A 21,450-nucleotide genomic window follows, 5' to 3' on the forward strand; every position below is an offset into this window, starting at 1 on the left:
CAGGAACACAATACAAGTGGAAAGAACGCAGAGCAACTGTTTGATAGCTGAATTGTAATAATTGAGTAGTACATTTGTGGGAAGGTAATCATTGACAGGCAGATGTTTCCATTCTCATTTGCACTGGCCTCTACCTCTGTAAAGATTGGTGTTCATTGTGGATCAGGAAGGAATTTTTTTTTTAAAAAATCAAGTTATCATGCAAATTCCAATATTATTTTAAAAGACTTATCTTCATAACACAGGAGCTTTAATTTATATCTAATTCACAGCAGGATATATAATTTTGATTTCCACATAATTCAATTGAGAAGTGATGTATCGTCACCTTACCTGTTGTGCCCTAGCCCAAAATATATCTTCTAAAAAAGTGGCAAACCCTTCACTTATCCACTCTTCAGTCCAATCACGCGCACCAATGGCCAGTCCAAACCAAGCATGAGCAATTTCGTGGCACAGACGTGTTCCACAGAGATGGCTCCCTCCTGGTAATACACTCTGTGACAGGAAGATGATGTGTGGGCTGCACAATAGGAATGAGTGACAAAATACATTACTGACTTGTTATAACAAGCATTGCATGGCCATAATAATGTATAGGCTTTATTAGCCTTGTCAGCCTGTTATTACTATATGCATGCTAGATCATGACTGATAGTTTATAGCTCAGGCATTTTTAGGAATTAGACTGTACTTTATTGTTGGTTGGCAGAGAATCAAACCAAAATTCTGCCAAGCAGTTGTTTTGTATTCAACCGTCAAACAGCTATTACCTGTAAGAAGTAACTTAAACCAAAGTTTTATATTTTTCAAATTACAAGACTGATTTACTTCAATAGAAGCATTTATATATAAGCCACGATAATAAAAGATGAGCAGGTGTGAATATAAGCAGCAAGTATTTAGCAGTTAAATGATCAAAGCTGGAAATAAATAAAGCAGAAACATTTTATAAAGAAAACAAATCACTACCCAAGAGCAACAAGAGCCATGTATAGTAAAGCACATGTGCTTGTTAAAACTTAAAACAAGCTAAAAAGATACCATCTGATGATAAGAGTTGATCATTCCTGCAAATGCAGAGGAAGAAGAACATCCTTTACCACAAGCACAGAAGTGAGAAGGAGGCTCAATATTCACTAATTATCTGCTTTTCACAACAGGGGAGAACAACCCAATCTGTATCTACTCTGCTTTGCACTCAAGTACTGTAAGAAGAAATTGGGGGAAAAAACTGTTATGAATTATTGCTCTGCTATTGAAAACACTTACACTGAATTGCAAGGTACTGCAGTTCCCAACTCATGTTCTGCGGTAAGGCAATTTCTACTATGCTCATAGACATTACAGATGTTAACGTCCCAAAAGTTACATAATTTTTGAGATTAAGTACATCTAGGAAAAAAAAGTAGCAGAATTAAGCCCTCTGACTAACACGCAAGGGATTAACAGGGCACCGTGCCAGATATGGGAGTAGGAAGGGCACAAACCAAGACCATCAACTGCAGAGTATTCCTGCACTAACCCTCAGCATCCATAATCTGCATTTCAACTGTTTTCTCAACTCCAGACAGTTAGAAAGGAAATAAAGCATAATGGTAATACCTTCAAGACCACTGGTCTTTAAAACTAAGTCTAGCCTTCTGAGCATGGGAGGGGAGCGCATGGCCTTAAGACATTTCCAAGAGTCAAATATTATTCGTCAGCGTTCCAAAGAGCTTCCCCACCCGCCCTACCCTTCCGTTGGAAACGTTAAAACACCCACAGTTTTCTTGCAACCAGTTGAATGTCTGGAACTGAGACCATAAAATATGATACACACTTAAATAGAAAAACATACTCAATAACCATCTCCTCATAAAATAATAACAGTCATCCAGCAAAGCAAGTTAATACATTTCAATCAGCTAGCATTGTAAGAAACATTGTAAGAAATTAAAGCACTAATAGAAGAATCAAGTCACAGAGAACAAAGCAAGAAAAACCAGCAGCTCTCCAAATGTTCACCAAAAGCAATTCTGATTAAGAGAAGTGAAGGAGGGAGAGAGGGGGGAAAAGTGCAAGAACTAAGTCTGCCTTCTGAGCATGGGAGGGGAGCGCATGGCCTTAAGACATTTCCAAGAGTCAAATATTATTCGTCAGCGTTCCAAAGAGCTTCCCCACCCGCCCTACCCTTCCGTTGGAAACGTTAAAACACCCACAGTTTTCTTGCAACCAGTTGAATGTCTGGAACTGAGACCATAAAATATGATACACACTTAAATAGAAAAACATACTCAATAACCATCTCCTCATAAAATAATAACAGTCATCCAGCAAAGCAAGTTAATACATTTCAATCAGCTAGCACTGTAAGAAACATTGTAAGAAATTAAAGCACTAATAGAAGAATCAAGTCACAGAGAACAAAGCAAGAAAAACCAGCAGCTCTCCAAATGTTCACCAAAAGCAATTCTGATTAAGAGAAGTGAAGGAGGGAGAGAGGGGGGAAAAGTGCAAGCGCAGAAGCTGCAGAACATGATGAACCTTTTATTACAAAGCCCCTGATGAGAAGAATAACTGCGGCTTCAGGGGTATTACTTTGGTCAGTTGTAAGTAAATGACCCCTAACTGTGGCATGTGTACAGTGCTACAAAGAAAAACTGCAGAAATGGACCAAGTAAATAACATTCCAGACATACTGCTGGCAGTGTTTCAGCCATTTGGTCAAGCAAAACAAAAGTAACTTCATGCCTTATAAACAGACTCACAGAATGGTTTGCATTTTAAGTCTACTGTAAGTAAATACACAATAAAAGTAAAGATTGTATTTCCTGCTTTTTCCAATCACTTAAATAATAGAAATGGCACATTTGGACTATCTTCTTTATGGAAGGATTATAAATCACTTCAGTGAGAAAAATGTATATGAGTTAAATTTTGGCCAAAGAATAAGAATACAACTTTCTACAAGGCTAAAAATAAGATTAGGTGCTGCAGCAGAATTTCATTTTAGAGTCTGGGTACAGCCAGCAACTTCCTTTCCTGGGAACACCTTAAGTGATTCCTTTTATTTTGTTTGCCCTTAACAAGCAGCAATATCTCCAATTCAAAGCCTCACATACCAACAGATATCACTACAGAGCAGTGCAAAGTTCCCATTTATCTTAAGAGGAATTTTATCAAAGACTGAACATGTTTCGTAGTATGTCCAGCATCTATTAGTTTGGGGAGAAGTTTGATTCTATTTATTAGTTTAAAATACAGATCCTCTATTTTCAATACATGTTTGGATTCGAGAAACTCTGCTCCACCTCTACTGATACCAACCAAATCTACATTTTTTTACATCATCTAGGATGTACAATGTTATTCATTGCACATTGTTACTATCAGTGTTGTTCCTAAAACACTCACTAATTCAAGAAAGTGTCTATGTGAAAAATAAGATAACCAGGATGATGATTAAATTGCAATAACCAAAAACTTTTTTTTTAACCAGAATAGGAATTTGGCCCTCCTACCATCCATTTGATTTACTAGGAACAAATTATAAGGCTTGATATCCATTGCTTTCATTGGAATTGAAAAGGAAAGAATGCCATTCATACACTAGGAATGGACAAAGGTGATTCACCTCAGCAATTACATCAAGACCTGATGAAGTATGTGCAGCTTCTAAATACCTCTAGCTGATGTCTTTTCAAGTCTGGCCCAAGTTTCTACAGCAGGCCAGAACAGGCTAGCTGGATGTGGTAAGGAAGATGGGAAACCTCTCCCAGTTAACGAAAAAATAAAAACCCCACCAGTCCTTCCCAGGAAAGCTGGACAAGTTCCCAATAGCTCTTGCAGAAAAAGAAGTTAATGACTTGTTTTCAACAAGTATACACGTGGTTACACTTTTAAAGCAAAAGGTTATTATTCTGACCAGAATCACACCCTCATAACTTATATCTTCATTATCAGTTGACTGAAAGAAGGAGCAAGCTCCCTCTCCCAGTTAAACTGCAGTTAAGAGAAATCTCAACACTGTAACTATGGTATGAATGCATATGAAGGAAAAACTGAGCCCCAAAAGGAAGGATTTGGTGTGAAAGGCCGAAGGGTCCTGATGTTCCAATCATCCAAATCCACCCATGTAGATGTTCTTCATAAATGGTCTCTTTAATAAATAAAAGGTTTCCAATGAGCCCTAGAGCTCTGAACAGTAATCTGACCAGCTGAGAGGCCAAATCTCTGAAAGCAATTTTGCAAAACTTTTTCTCCAGACTTACGACTTAGATGCAGGTGCTGCTTTGCACACAGGCTGCAGCAGTATGCTATCTTTGGCTGCTCACACATAATCAGATGCAACACATAGCACAAACTCTAGCCAAATGTACGTGCAAGAACTTAAGTACACATTTAAGCTGGGAACACGAAGCTCACTTCTAACAGACTTGTTCCATTCCTTTTGAAGTAGAAGTCTTTCCCTCTTAACACACAGGGATTTGCAGGTACATTTTCTTACGTATTTATTGAAATAACAGAGCTAAGACCATATCAGCTGGAAAATTATGTTTCTGGAGTCAAAAGTAGCACCCAGGATCACTATTACAGATGGAAGTTATATAACAAAAAAAGTATTTTTCATGTTTTGATAGTACTCCACATATTGCTTCCCTTTTCCTATTTAGAAAAAGGTAGTCAGATAGTAAATGGGTTAGACAGTTACTGTACTTCTAGAAAATCCCTTCTTAAACATGTAGAAGGGAGCAGGGGAAGTCTCCCTAAAAATATTTTCATAGGAACACATTAAGATACACATTTCAAGATTACTGGAATTTGAGAAAGTTAGACAATTAAATGACAGCTCTTTACATATAGTTTGCACAGTCTCTCATCAGTTGCCTTCAACCTACATTATTCCAGTGATACAAAGAACAGTATTAGCATATTGGCTGCGGTATCTACATCAGACTTTGAATGTTAGCTTAATTTATCTTTGAGGACACTTGTGCCATTGGAATGCAGACACAAGAACGTGCAACATCCACTTACTTACCTCTATAATCTCCAGCATTCTGGTGTATGTTACAGTCCAGTACTGAGAGAACTACAGAGACAAACAACCTTTTTAATCTTCTAGGTTTATAGTGTACCAGAAGCTCAAATATACACGCAGATAACATTGTAGAGACAAGGACCTGGTAGTTAGAATACTCTGAGCCTTGTTCCAGAAATAATGGAAACTTCGTAAAGTTTTCCCTTCCTACCATCATAGTGGGAAACCAGCAAGTGACTGGAAGTTACAGCTGAAAGTCATTCTAGAGCAGATGACTAACTTTTTACTCCATAAATCATGCAATAATACAGTAGGGTAGGCAATAGGGAAAGAAGACCAACTCCCGTGTGTTGGAAGGAGGATGGCATCAGCCAACTCAGTACAGCAATTCAACATCCAAACTTCAAATTTCAGTCAAGCAACTAATTAATGATCTGAGCACCTGAGCAGCAGCTGCTCCATGAATTGGCAGATAATCACTTCAGTCTTACTTATTTCGCCGTTCCAAACCAGGTTAGTCAGGATGTGTATAAACAAGGGTGAAACCCTCTCAGGAGAAACTCTCTTTATTAATGTTCAACAGCAAAACCGGTACTTGGCATAAAACTGAAGAAATTATACAGTGAAAGGAAAAAGATAACATGAGCCTAAGCTCAAACAGCTGCTACACAAACAACTGGGTTTGTAACAACTCTTGATATTTCTCATTATCTCCAATCCCATATTACACCAAATGAACAGCCTTGAAGTAAAAACCTGCATAAAAAGACAGTATGTTTTTATCACATACAAGTGATAAATACATACACCACCTTCCACAGTCTTTGGACTTACAAGTCAACTATTTATTTGATTTGTCCAGACATTATTCACTGAGCAAATTTTATACATTTTCTTCAGATACCAAAATAGCTCTGGATCTTTATGATGAACAAAAATAAACTAAACCACATTGAAAATATTGAAAAGAGTTGACAAATGCAATTTTTATATGCCAGGAGACCTTACTTTGCTACTGCAAAAGGACTGATCATACTGACCTGAAAAAAAGGATACAGGTTGATGTGCTTCAAAAAATAAACAAAGAATTTGATGCGCTCCCAGCTAATGCATGATCAGCCTAAAGGAAAACTGTATCAACCCATCTCATTCCCCATAATTCAATTCTCTTAACTTTATGTTCACAAATGAAAAGATATGCTATATGCTTTCATGCTATATCATGTACATATTCACATAAATTTCCTCAAAATTTCAATCATAACTTGCTCTGAAACTTTTACATGAGTAAAAGGTCAAAGTATTAAAAAAGGAATCTCCGGTATTTTTAATTATGTTTTTTAACAATAAAAAAATAATAGAAGTCAAGAAACAAACCAAACTACTGAAGAATTTATTTTTTCTTTTAAAATTAGATCAATGGGAACGAACCACAAACAGGGTGATACCATCTATTAACTTCTTCTTTGAATACCATAGTACAGTCAATTCTAAAAGTGGGATTCGTATTTCATATTTCTATCTTAGGGGACTTCAAGTATAAAATGCAGAGCTGTACCTGCTAAAACAAGATATTTATTTAGTTGCCCAACAAAATGCGCATCTGGCAGACAGGAAACATTTTGGAGGTTTTAATTTTTGCACCAGTGTTGCCAAAAATGTGCCTTATTCTTTTCTAATTTTTTCTAAGGCATGCTCTGTTTTGAAGTTCTAGCTTTCTTCTGGGGGCTCAGCTCCTCTGTCCTCCATTATCCAACCAAAATATACAATGTTAAAATGGTGGACTGAAACTATCACTTCCCACAGAAGGGTTACAAGAATTTCCCTAGATCCAACTCTCGAGAACAGGAACACACTGCAAGATGAACAATCTGGTAATAATGCAACTAATTTCTTTAAACAATGCTGTCTCATCTCTCTCTAACACACACAGAGCACACAGATTGACAGTGCTAAGACAAAAAACCCACTTTAATTGGGGTTTTACAAAAATCCATGAAACAACTTATCTGTGGCTGATACCCTGCTGCAATCATATCATGGTAATAAATCCTACCTGCTTAAAACGTTCTGACTTGGGATGTAAACCAAGAAGGAAAGAAAGGACATTGTATTTTACAGGCGGTTTTCCGTCTGATGTCTGGGATCTAAGTATTGCCAGTGAGCTAACCCAACTTTGTAACAAGCTCATCAGGAACTAGGGGTGACAAGATCAACCAGCAGTCAACCCAAGTACGAACTGTGGAGTTGAGGAGTTACTCATCAGTTGACCTCTGATGGCCCCAGGATGCCTAACGGCAGCTCTAACTCACTTCTTTTCATCTTACACATTCTGTATCACAAAGAGGAACTTGCAGGGCATGAACCTTTTTTGGAGCTCTCCAGATTTTGTGTCCTAATGTCTTACATAAGCCCAACAATATCCATTCATTTAGAAACTTCCGTACTCCCACGATCTGTGACAGGCGGCAAATTGCCTGCTCTTGCACAGAAAGAAAAGCAAACATAGAAAATTACAGGGAGGGAAAAGAAGGAATTAGAGATTCAAAACCTCAGCTCTCATCAAGATTTTTTATCCAGATTTGTTTGAAACCTCATGCCCAAAAAACCACAAAGTAATGGAATTCTCTTATAAAAATCAATTACACAATACCTCCTAGTAACACATGGCTACAATACTGTCAAAAATCTCACAGTCGGAGAATCACCTTGAGGACTAAAGCTTTTTCATGTTGTATATCACAGAATTAATTTTTCCTCCTTAACTGATTTGGTTAACTGATTTAGGAGTAAGTGCAAGTAAAGTGGCTTCAACAAATGCAAGCACCTGTTTCACCCTTAAAAAAAACCCTCTCTATATTTTACGGAGCTCAATTTTTAACCTTCACACTTCACATGCAATTGCTCCTCAAGAAGTACTGACATTGCTAACATTGAAAATAATTTATGATTCAGTGACACCAATTTCCAGATCCCTTACTAAGTATTCATAGTACAAAATTGCATTGTTTCATGGCAGATGTTTCCAAACAGGTCTTACAAGCTACACAACTCAATTAGCTTATTTCTTTTTTTCTTAAAAATGGATAGAGTGGAAGTCAATCTAGAGTACTTCAGTTAAATAGCAAAGAAATCAAGATCAAGAAATTCAAAATAGTTCTAGTTCAGATTGTTCTTTGAATAGTGTTATAATGTAGAATTTTTCATAGAAGTATCTTTTTTTGTTTGACATAAGACAGCTGATGCAAAGATCACAACAATGATAAAACATCTCTACTCTTGCTGCCATATCACAAAAGAGGTTCAGAGGCTGAAGGGAAAATTTTGTTCATGTCTGAGGAGCCAGAGGAAATACCATGTTCCCACTAATTTCAGTAAGAACTTTATATACACATATAAATACAATATCTGGTTTACATTCTGGATTTGCTAAATTCCAGATTTCATATAAAACTTCTACCACATTTCTCTGAGTGCTTCCAAATATTAGAAACTGGCCAAATGAAGTAAAGAAAAAAAAAAAAGTTATGCTATTAACCATGTGAAAATGGATAATAACAAATAATAGTGTGGAAAGTCTCTATTAGAACCATGCATTTATATCCATTCTCTTTAATTTAAAACTGATTTATAAGATTAGGACCACAAAATTAACCTTAAGCACTTGCTGAAATAAAAAAAAGTGAACAGAAAATAGCAATGGACAGACATTGATCATTGTAATTAATTATTTTAATTTGTCATATTATTTTAACAAGAAGAGGAAAATGGAAACAGATATAGATACAGGTACTCACACCTCTCATTTTATAAATACAAAATGGTTTTGTGTGATAATAATTTTTTTTTTAGGTTTCCTTCTTATATACCAAAGGGAAGACTAAAAAAAAAAAAAAATCTCTTGGTTTATATTAGAAATGCACATAGCATTTGTTTCAGAGCCTTTTCAAACTATTTTTTGTATTCTTGCTAAAATTATTAATATGATGAACAGTCTCTAACAACATTCCTCAGTTCCAGTCTAAATTATGATATTTGTCACTGATGGATGATATTATTTGATCATGGATGGATTTCATTATCTGTAGCTTTTCATCATTGTTATTACTGGAAGACCTGGATTTCCTTTTACTACATCATGAAGCTTCTGGCAGATACTAACATAGCTGAGAGACAAAGTGCAAATAACTATGACAAATAGTCAGACAGAAAGAGCAAAATGTATCTGCTTCTCCATATTGAGTGAAAATTCACTCAAGCTAAGGGCCTATACATTAGTGATCTCAAAAGGTGACATGGACAAGACAAAATAAAATAAAGAATGGGTCATTTTTTTCTTCATTTGATATATAGAAAAAAGCTTTTATCCACACATACCAGACCAAAACAGCAACAAACAACAAAAAAGCCAAACCACAAGAAAAAAGGGAAAGAGATTGTTCTTCAAGTTTTTCAGGATTCTTTTCTCAATGTAAAGCTCATGGTATCCCTGTTCTAAAAGCAGCAAGGAAATGAAATCTGCTTGAAGGCAGAAGGGGTTCTTACTAAATCTCTACAAACTACAGTTAGAGTAGCATCACAAAACAAAACAAACCTAAGGAATGCTCTTGTTTTTTAAGGATTCCTATCACAAATACTTCACCTGGAGACCGAGAAAACTCCAGATATATCCCTGAATCATTCAGGAAATCCCAAACATTACTGGAGGAGAGCGCGCTACAAATCCCTGATATTTCTAAGAAAAAATAAATAAAAAGGTAAAGTTCAGAGTTTAAAAAAAAAAAAGATCAGAACTTCTCAAATCATAAAAGAGATACAGATCCAATTCTCTTAAATTTTCAGTTCATATCTAATACACTCTTGCTTCTTGTGCCAACTACAAATGTGGGAGCAAACAATGAGATTAAGATAATTATCCAATTTGCATGTGATCTAATTTTTGCCCATACGCAGTATCACCCACAATTCTTGCTTTTAAGAACCGGTACCTAGAAATCCATTTTCTGAAGCCTTTCATTTTACTTAAAAGAATTGATGCAAATCCAGTATTTTCAATCTATTCTGATTTTCAACATCCCTGCTAAAATGCATTATTTCTACTATGCCTTTATCCTCTGTCTATACAAATGCTACAACACTCTGCACACTCATCTTAAAAATGGTTCAGGCAATAGAAATTTAACTAACTGGTCCTACTATCATCCATTACCTGTTTTTCTTATTTTTGTTATCTATAAACAGTATGTAAGCTGATATAAAATGCATGCTTTCATTTTACTGAATGAGGATCCAATGCTTCTTGTTACATTGACTAACGAGATACATCTTGTTAGCAAAAAAAGAGAGAACAACATAGAAGAATACGTAATGGCTTCAAAATTATTTTCTTAGTTTATTCAGCACAGCAGCTATACAAGCCTCCTTTTTTGTATGCATCAGTCAATAAGATATCTGTTGTGCTTTTGCACAAAGAACAAAGATGCCTTTATCAATTCTCAGAAGTCTGTAGGACAAACCATTCATGTTGTCAAACGCCCTAAAACCCTTTCAGCAAATAATGAAATCCATCAGTGACAAATGTCAACATACTAATTTGTTAAATACAGAACAAAAGCAACATTCAGAAGAGGTGCTTCATTTCATGTTATATCAGCCCTTCAATTTGTAACAACTTTATGGCAGCCCACAGATCATGCAATATTAAAACAGAACAGCATTATAGTTATTAAAACTAGAACAAGCTATTCTCCTTACAATAAATGCTTAGTAGTTCAACAAAACTGTAAACAAAATCTTTTGGGAACATCAAACTCTTTGCAATGCATTAATTCTCCTCCTTTTTGGAAGATTATTTCCAAGTAAAATCTTATACACAAACACAGATTCTCTTTCACACACAGTCACATTTATTGTGCTGGTGGAAAAATAAGATTAAATTACATCATATCCAGTGATAGAAGAGCTTCAGTGTTCCTGAGAATTACTTTATCCATTATACAGGACATCCAGCTATTATTGTTGAATCATATAGCAAAGGGACAGTTCAGCTGGAAGTAGCTAGTGTGCATGTGAATTACTTTATTCATCATACAAAGACATCCAGCTATTATTATTGAATCACATAGCAAGGGACAGTCTAACTGGAAATAGCCAGCACAACTGAAAACTGTGTTAATGTCTTACAAAATGGAGCATCACCTACTAATGAACTTTTATTCTGTTGCATCTTCTATCCATTTACCTTTTCATACATCTCCAAATTTGTTTCAGTCCATCATAAGGACTAAACAAATATTTTTCCTGTTGTCCAGGACACTGCCACAGAACACATTTACCTATTCTTTTCAAAGATGCCAAAAAGAAGCAAACACCATTATATTCTAGAAACATTTATTGCATCCAACATTTCTTCTGGAGATTTCCAACAGTGGCCTGATAACTTGTGCTCTGTGAATTCATGAAATAAACTGTGAAAATAGAAAGGAACTTTTGAAGTTGTTAAATTGAGAATGCCAAATTCTGTATTTGGCAAAATGCTAAGGCTAATACAGATTATATTAGTAAGTGTTTTTCTAAGTCCAAAGGAGAGAGTGAGGTGGTTTCCTGCCTTGCAAGACCACAGCAAATAAACTACCATGGGTCAAAAGATATCCATTTTGAGGTGGCTTTGTTTTGTTTTTTTTAAATCACCACGGATTTTAAATTTTAAAAAAGTGGAAAATTTTTGATTGCTCCCCATGTACTCTCCTGACAACAGTTCTGCCAATACACTAAAACCTCTCTCTTTTTGTCAGACCATACATTCATATTTGCCTGCGGATACTGACCACTCACAGGAAGTGAACATATTCCAAAATTTCTACCAAGACCGAACAGAAACAGGTTTCCAGCTGAAATCCAGTTAATCTTAGTTGGATAACAGGTAGTTCCTATTGGATACTTCCTTGAAGACTCGGGTGTATAACTTGTCAAATGGTTAAATTTTGTTTCTATATATTCTGTATTGTCAGCATTGATCAAATTAATTTTTTTAAACCTCAAATGGTAGTTGAAATTCATCTCAGTTTAATTTATGAATCTGATGATCAAAAAGTTGTGTAAATTGTATAATTTTTCAGAAAGTACAGATTGACGTTTCCAAATAGCTAACAGTTTTACAGCCAAATCCAGTCACTCTGCTGTAAATCTAGTTAATCTCCACAGACAGACAGTGTAATTACTTTACATTTTTAGTTTAGTAGAATTTAATGTCAAGTGGGAGAACGCTCCTTAAGACTTGCTTCAACTATCAGACAGTGTGCCTCTGATGTACTGTACATACTTACTTGACTGCAACTTAAATTTTAGTATAGCAGTTTCATGTAGGTTTTAGAGTAGGAAACACTTAAAAAGATAAATTCCAGACTGAGGTTGTATTCTGGATTCAAACCTCTAGGTCTATCATACTGTCCTCACCACCTGTTAGCAAAGTCACAGGTAGAAAAAAGAAGCTGTTACCCTCTCCATGGCCTGACACTAGAAGGGACGGCACAGTGTCTGCCAGTGTGTTTCTGCTGGGCTCAGTTCCAAGTTCTGGAGAGAAAAGTTCTTCAGTGACCGCAATATGTACCTCATCCCTGCCAATAGCTATCGCTCTATAGCTGTACCTCCAACAGGTTTAAATTTAGTTAACTGAGAATTTACCACAAATACTGCAGTTATACTGACATATGCAAATTGGATTTAGCTGTTTCTTCTCAGAAAGCACTGGAAATATATCTGTGACTGCAGTGCATTTTTTTTTCTGGGAACTTAAAGAATTTGCATTTATACATATGCACTGTGGTATTAACTCAGATCAACTAGCCAACCAAAAACAGAAATTAAGCTTCAAGAGACAAATAACATATCTAATCTGGCACTACCAGACAGCACAATAACACCAGGATCTGTTCAAAATCAGAGGCCTGTTTCTCAGATATTATAAGAAAAAAGTAAACAGCAGTAAATAGAGACTGTTGGTTTATACTGGCGTAAATGGCAGAATGGTTTGAATTTACAAGGATGTGCCCAGTGTGGTTTTGAAGAAAAAGAAGTTGCTTTGTCCATAAATAGAATTTGGTGAATCCTACCTTCTCTGCCAATAGCTCTCTTTTCAGAAAAGTATGTGAAGCTAAGACTTTATATAGACTGTAGACCTACAGTACAGCTTCATTTTATCGTTTTCTCCTTCCTTGCGGTAAAGGCAGATAGTTTTTTTACATCAGGCATCTTGGTGCCACTAAATTAATGTAGTATTCCAATTGCTCTGGAAAAGTGAGTGAATAAAAGCAGTTCTCTCTGCACTGTTTTAACACGTCTCTAGCCTATCAAATTGTTGTAGAGGAAACATGATAACCCAAACTTAAGTCATGGGATTCAGAAAGAGGAATTAATCTGTAAATCTGTTTGTTCCAAGACATAACTTGCACATATGCTTTTACATATATACTATGTAATATTAATATGTAATGTTTAGCATTACAAATAGATCACACAAAATCAAAATCAGAAAAGCAGCACTGACCCTAAAAATTTTACCTTATTATGCTACTGAAGACAGTGGGGAAGAGAAAAATTTCCCCAAACAGCTCAAAATCATGTTCTACAGTTACTTAGAAATAACTTTGTGTTCTCTCCAAACTAACGATCTTGTCTTTGATATGCTGCATTTTTGTCTGGAGCACTGTACTGTAAGTAAAACACAACAGTGCTTGAGCTAGCACTGAGAAGTGCACAAAATTTGCAAGTGCAAAGTGCAAGTGCAAAGACAGAAACCTTTGAAATATCGTAAGATATATATGTAAGATATACAAGATAGTAGCAAAGCCATTTCAATCACTGACAAGCAAGTCTCCTTCCTCACTTCATCACGCTAAGGTCTAATTTAGGCCTCTGAAAAATTTGCTTGGTGACCAAGCCATATGCACCTTTCTTTTGGTGGTCTACGAGTTATCTTCAAGACGACTAACAAGGCTATTCAGAATTACATCATAGCTTTAACTCAGTATCTAGCACTACCAAGCTGGTGATCATACGAAAAATGTATTCCTGACAGTAAATTCTCTGTCGTTTATTTGACAAAAAAGTTCTGTATACAACAAATGAGAAAGAATATTCCAGCAAATTCACTGTACTGGCTCTTCACAGTTCAAAACACCATCTTAAATTTCACCTTCAAACAATTTAAGCAGAAGATAACAATTTTCCAAGTAATCTTAAAGATGCTTGAAATACTAAAATTATGCTATAATTAAAGGGAAATGAACCTTCATAAATATGAATGCAGCATGATACCATGAATGAGACAGATTATCAAATGAATGATTCACTGTTCAATTTCAACATTTAAAAGCAGACTTAGAAGTCAAAATTATTATAAACTTGTAATACCAAAGCACATAGTAACCTCCTTTGTTAAGCAGAGATGTAATTTATGCAATACTGTGGAAAGAGCAGGCAGTCATCACAAACCAGATGACTGCTGCCCAGCAAGAAAACGGACTGGCCTTTAAATTGAAAGGAATGAAACCATCTATTTCCTTCATGCTACCACAGATAAAGGAAATCCAAAAAACATCCCAGAAAACAGAAGTGGTGTTTTATTCACAAACCACAATCTCCAAGCAAATTTTTCATATTCTCAAACCCACACATCTCAATTCTTTTCCTCCAAATCCATCATAGACCCAATCTCCTCACAGAAAAAGGAAACACACAGCAGTCTTCTCTCCTCCTTGGAAGCACTCTCAGCAGTCTACTTGTCCTTCTGATCTTCCTAAGGACAAAACGTTCTTACATGCATTGCTCCACAAATTCCAACAGTTTAACTCTCAGCCTGTATCATGAGATCCCTACTAGTCCCAAAGCAGGTCTCCAACAGCAACAAACTGGAGGGAAGTTTGTGTGCGTGCAGAGAAAATTCGTATGACAACACTCAGACTGCAATGTAACACATATCAGCCCTTGGAAAAATGAAAAATAATGTTTCAATTTTCCAGTCAAATATAACAATCCACAACCCAATAGGTGCTAAATTTTACAGGACAAGCTATAGTATTTTGACAGTACTCCGAAAAATTCTGCAGTTCCACAGTTCAGCTTTTCTCAAAAAAACCCCAACTTTTCCTTAGTAAGCATGATCAGAAGAAATCTGTGTCAGAAATTCAATCACTGAAATGTAAAATAAGACAGCAAAATCTCTTTTTAACCCCATTAAAGGTTTAGGGTTTGATGGTAGTATTGACACACTTTGGAAAGTGTGAGGGTTTTTATTTTTTATTTTTCTTCTAAAAATTAAACAATGTTGCAATTATTTGGATGGAACAGATGGAAGGAGACTTCAGATGAAATTGTTTTGAAAGGGCAACTGATATAGCTTAATATATATTAAGACTTCTAAATAAATAGTTACTTCACTCATACAGGTATGAAAATCTGTTTGTACCTTTCAAAGAATATTCTTTCCTATGAGAACTGTTTCCAGAAAAAATCTTTAAAATGAACTATACATGTTAATCCACTTTGGAAGAGAAGAATTCACATTTTTACTTTAAGGTTTTTATTTTTTATTTTTCTTCTAAAAATTAAACAATGTTGCAATTATTTGGATGGAACAGATGGAAGGAGACTTCAGATGAAATTGTTTTGAAAGGGCAACTGATATAGCTTAATATATATTAAGACTTCTAAATAAATAGTTACTTCACTCATACAGGTATGAAAATCTGTTTGTACCTTTCAAAGAATATTCTTTCCTATGAGAACTGTTTCCAGAAAAAATCTTTAAAATGAACTATACATGTTAATCCACTTTGCTAGAGAAGAATTATCATTTTTACTTTAAATATAGTGGAACAGAAACAAGGGCTACATGATTGTTCTCAGGATACAGAAGTCTGTTTTTCATTCCTTCCCTCACACATCAATGAATAAACACAAGGATACAGAATGATTTGGAGATGACCAACACATCAGAGGAATCTGCTCTGTATGCAACATAAAAACCTTAAAAATTTGGCAGTGGCAGAGAAACTACAAAAGCTAGCAAAGAATTTTTTCAGATGTTTGGTATAAAAGAATTATAACAACCATCCCTCATTTTAGTAGCTTTATCAGTGCATTCACTGCAAAAGTCTCAGAACAGGAATAAACCAAGGCATTAATATCACTACTGCCCAGATTCCCCCCAACGCGTCCTATAATGTCCCCTCTCCTTTCAACACATTTTTCACTGTTGTTTAATGAATGTTCTTAGGTATACCGTTGATCATTTCCAAAATGAGCATGTGGACATTGATGTCGTGACAGAATAGTGTATCAAGTCAGTTCTATCCAAACACTCTTCTCTACTTGTACTTACGTGTCAAGGAGAAAAACAATGAAAATTAGAACAGTTTCCTACACCTCATCAAAGAGAAATAATCTACTGCCAGAGAGACCTAACTCACACTGGTTAAAGCCTAGAATAAGCAGATGATAATGATTAGTTGAAAGTAAAGTTTGTTGGAATACCTGCTTTGACATCTGAGCATTAGTAAAAACAATAGACACCAGCCCTACTTTTTTAAATCAAGCAACCTCTGCAATAAGTAGAAAAGGATCAAAACATCAAATAATCCACACCATTGCTTGAGGGATTTCCCAGATTTATTTTCACTGTGAAGATTAAAATCACCCACCATTAAGAATTGTATGTATGCATCCCATTCAGATGTCAAAAGTCTAAAAATTATGTGATCAGGAGAGTGGTTTCTAGGCAGATAATAAATAAAGGACAAGTTTAAAATACAAAGGTTGAAAAACATCCGAAGAATTACATATAAAGGAGCAGGCCCTTGCTATCATTCCCATGGCGATCAACAGGCATAGGACTATGCTCAAAGTAGTCACAATAATAGTAACACCACCTTTTTCCGTGGTTTAAGATAACAAAGCTAAAGATAGCAAGATGAAACAAGGTCATTTGAATCTACCATATTAACAGAAATGAACCAGCTCACTGACGCTTTGTAAGAGTTATGGTGTCAGCATGGGTGTCTTTATGTTCTCAAAGTGCTTTCAAGCCTAATGAGTAAATACTAAGCAATTTCCCTGAGAGTCAGAGCGAGAGGAAAGGGAATCCTTTTGTACCATGGTATTTTGGTGCATCACCAACACTTTTCTGCCTTTTTTTTAAAGCGGTAAAAACTGCTATACAAAAACAAAAATAAAAAGTTGCCAGTATGTAACAACTGTGGCAAGGGGCAGCACAGAACTTTCCAACCACATTTCACATTTATACTCAAACTGAATCTGCTAGAAAGCTTAGCATCTGCAAGCAGGGTTAAAACCGTTTTCTTTTTAAATCCCAACTTTATGACAAAAGGGCTACAACATCTAACTATCTGAAGTTAATAATAGGTTGCACGGTCTCATCCTCTTTTCCAGAAGAGACAGATCTCAAAGCATCTTACAGATCCCCTGTAATTCCTCCTTCAGCTGAAGTTAATAATAGGTTGCACGGTCTCATCCTCTTTTCCAGAAGAGACAGATCTCAAAGCATCTTACAGATCCCCTGTAATTCCTCCTTCAGCTATGTTACAAGCATCAGATGGGAGCCAGAAGTAATACACATGACCACAAACAAGCTCTTTAACCTTAAACCTCTTTAACATCCTTACCTACCAGCTGCTTCCTTCAAGCTCTTAGTTACATTGTCATTGCAGTTTAATTCTGCTATATTAACAAGCAGGAACTAATCCAAGATATTAGTAAGCTCTGGAGGTGCCTGTGTTTGTGTTTACACAAAGCAAACACAAAGCTTTTAGGAGACAGATCAAAATCTTACATTTCCTTATGGAGCCTTAAACCACACCTCAGAAAGAGAGTAAGTTTCCTCTCCAATCAACTCTCACTTGCCAGTCAAAATCCTCTCAGGAAGATCAGGTGGTATTCTACTCCAAAACTAAATATACTATTGAAGTATATACACACAGGAGCAGACACAGAGTTGGGTCAAGAACTAGCAACATAATGTTCCTGGAGGGCTATAGCCTCCAGAAATATATAGCTATAATGCTCCCCCATATACATCTTCTATATATGATACCCGCATCAATGCGTCATATATGTATGAGAAATCTGGATTTAGGCATAAGATAGCCCAGTAAAGGAAAATCCCCAATCTATAATGCTGATTTATTCAGAATATGCAGAATACACTTTCCTTCAAGGAGTTCCATACTGTGCTATTTTTAAGCTGAAACTTCCCAGAGGCATGTATCTTCCTTCCTATGTAAAGATCAGGTAGTGATGTGCAGAAAAGTTGAATTAAGCCACCACCCAAATAATGTAGCCTACTACTCAGTGTCAAGAATCACCCAGCTTACCAACTCCCAAACTTTATCAGCTTTGTTTATTTGTTCAGAAGGATCTTCCTTCGATTAAAAAAAAAAAGTAAAGAAATAGTTCTTCAGTTAATGTAGACATCTGCAGGAAATTCTTGAACACGTACATTGGACTGGTAAAATGGAAAAATGACAACAGCCTTAGAATTTAAAAACAGGAAGAATTTAGATCATAAATGTGTTACTGCCCAGCCTCTTGTTTTCCTGGCCACTGCAGTGCTGTAGCTTTATTTGATAATGTGACATAGTTAGAATGAAATTTAAGCTGGTCACATGAGCAAAGCAGAAACAGCAGTACGAATGTGCTGTAAACGCAGGAAACATAAGCAAAGCTGCAAATAGACTTGCTCTCTAGAGGTACAGGGACTGGATGCATCAGAGGTGCGATGCGTATGTTATTGTGCAGGGGCAAGATTCTGATCAGACACAAAACGGTTCATGAGCTTTGGGTCCCTCACAGTCATAAAGCATATCCTGCATACAAATCAGAAAAAGGTAACTTCAAAGATAGCTGAAAAAGAGAAAAAAGTAAAGCAAGAAATGCAACATAGAAGGCGAACACTTGCAAGAATCACAGTACTTCTCTGTGTTGACTATTCTGAGCCCTTTTAGGGATCCACACACAAAGAAATGAAAGCAAGTTATGTTCATACTTTGTATCTATTTGAGAAAATGCTTAAAGCCAAGTTCAGTTCTTCAGATGTATGCATATGACTCTTGTTATTTCAATGGGAGAAGGACATACACATATCTCAGACTCGAATTTTATTCTAATATTCACAAGCATAAAACATTTCAACACGTAAAGCTTTAGGCAAGTTTATAATTGATGTTTTAAAAAACATAACAATTGACTGGCAATGACTGACAGCAGGCCTCCAACACAAGAAGACTATCCACATCCTGAATTAAAACAGGAGGGTCTAAATTGAGCTAACTAAAGAAGATCTGCTCATTGACCAATAATTCTTACCACAAATTAGTTACTTGGTAAAAACGTGCCTCTTACAAAAAAAAGCTGTATCCAACGATGATTCCATAGAATTAGCAGAATCTAATAAATCGGCAGAAGATGAGACTTCCTGAAAGAGGGTGAGCGTTCTTTCTCAACAGCAGAATCAGACAAAGCACCGTTATTTTTTTCCTTTCTTCCTATGAGCATTACCTTTAGCTGAAACTCAGCCAACTCCTCCTTATGTAAGCCTATGAATCAAACAGTGGGAAAGCAGAGCCTGCACCATCTGGGTATGACGACAGGGAGGTGGGTATCTTCAGCATACTGATGGCACGGAAGCACAGACCATCTCAAAGATTCCCTCGCTGGCCCCACGTGAACATTACACAAAGAAATTGGCAGAAGAGATCTTTGCAAAACACATTACAATGCAGACCCCAGAAATAATGAGCACACAACCACCTCATTCTCTGGGATGTCATAAAGGAGTATGTGCAACCACTGCACAGAGCTTCATCAAAGGCTTCTGGAGCAGCACACTGCTCTCTGCAATTAGTACCATGAAAAGAAAACCCCAAACCATCTTTATTTGCAAGTTCCTTGTCCAATGAATGCTCCAGGTCACATTCAATTTAAACATCGTGTGGTAGGAAATAATCAGGTGCTGGCCTTTGCCAGAGCTGCTTCACTGTGCCTTTCTGACTTTTGTACACAAAATAAGAGAGCAGATACTCTTAACTAAGTTTTGAACACTGACAATTGAACCAGAAAAAACAGCCTATTTGTAAAAGAGAATACGTGGCACTCTTCAATTGACTGGGAAGTTCTAATGAGCCTGTCAGTGTCAGATCCATGTCTCCTACGTTAGTTTCTCCTAGCCATAAATGGCAACAGAATCATCTCAGTTCACAGGTAGCAACTCTCAGCAAATCCATGACTAAGGAAAGGAAATTATCTTGAGGCTCCTTGTCTCTCTATGGCATAACTGTGGAACTGTAACAGCAGCCTATGTTAGCACAATTCTTTCTATCTGAACACTGGCTAATTCTTCCTATGAATTATGCACTTGGGAAAAGGCAGTTGGGTTTTAAAAAGCTGCATATAACACAACTTTCTGTCTGTCTAATTACTGTGGAAAGAGTGAGAGTGAATCATAAACCAAATAAAAAAAATTGTTTCCAAACACTTAGATTTTAAGTAACACAAATGCATTTGTGTACTATTCATATTTACAGTTTTTGCAAACTCAGTTTATTTAAGTACTGCACAAAATAAAGAGGAGTAGTTATTTGTAATTTGCAAATTTTTACAAACTTTTGTAATTTTTAAAAATTTACTTCAGAAACTTAGAAGAGACAAAACCATAGACTGGAAGGCACAGAATGCTTTACCTAAGCAAAAGCCAGAACTGAGAGGCACTAAAGAATGGAAGACGTGCATTGCCCTCCATGCATTCAGTGCAGAGCACAAAGAAAAGCTAGGTGTGTACAAGAAACAGATTCTTTTGCCTAGAAAAAGCTGTATCAGCTCAGACGCACATGTGCAAGTACACCCCGAAGTGGAACATGTATATTGACAGTCACTCACAGGAGGCACTCCATGTAACCTGTTTCAAACCTGTATGGCCTCCAACCTGAACCCTAAGAAGGCAGATACTACCATAACAAAAGCAGGGATGTTACCACCTCCTTTCCAGCCTCTCATTTAGGAGTCCAAAGACAGCTAATTGTTGTTGTGGCAAAAATATTGAGACCCACAGTTTTCATCGTGTCTAGGAGATCCTAAGGTTATTTACAGATGACAGGAGCATAGATACTGTAGTCATCCAGAGGAAACACCTTAAGTAACTCCTGTACTGTCAGAGTAGTACTTAATCAACTCAGGTGAAAAGCCTGGGGTGCTACGAAGAAATTGCAACAGCAAAAATTGCTAGTTTAGTCTCATGACAGGAACTTGCACACAAGATGAAAAATCTTGGTCCTACACCTGATAGCAAACACAAAGAACACAACTAAATTCTCTCATCCACACTTTTCTCAAATAATTCAGAAATGAGAATCTCTGTA

General features: G+C 36.3%; 1 protein-coding gene across 1 annotated transcript in view; it reads right to left on the reverse strand.

The window, feature by feature from the left end:
• The window catches only part of CUNH9orf3 (chromosome unknown C9orf3 homolog), a 200,152-nt gene that overhangs the window by 127,537 nt on the left and 51,165 nt on the right, over positions 1-21,450 (reverse strand). The window contains exon 5 of the mRNA XM_009273058.1: positions 334-523. Within this exon, the coding sequence (XP_009271333.1) occupies positions 334-523 (190 nt within the window). The remainder of the gene's footprint in view (positions 1-333; positions 524-21,450) is intronic.

This window comes from Aptenodytes forsteri, unplaced genomic scaffold (genome assembly GCF_000699145.1).
Source record: "Aptenodytes forsteri isolate BGI_AS27 unplaced genomic scaffold, ASM69914v1 Scaffold154, whole genome shotgun sequence".
NCBI lineage: Eukaryota > Metazoa > Chordata > Aves > Sphenisciformes > Spheniscidae > Aptenodytes > Aptenodytes forsteri.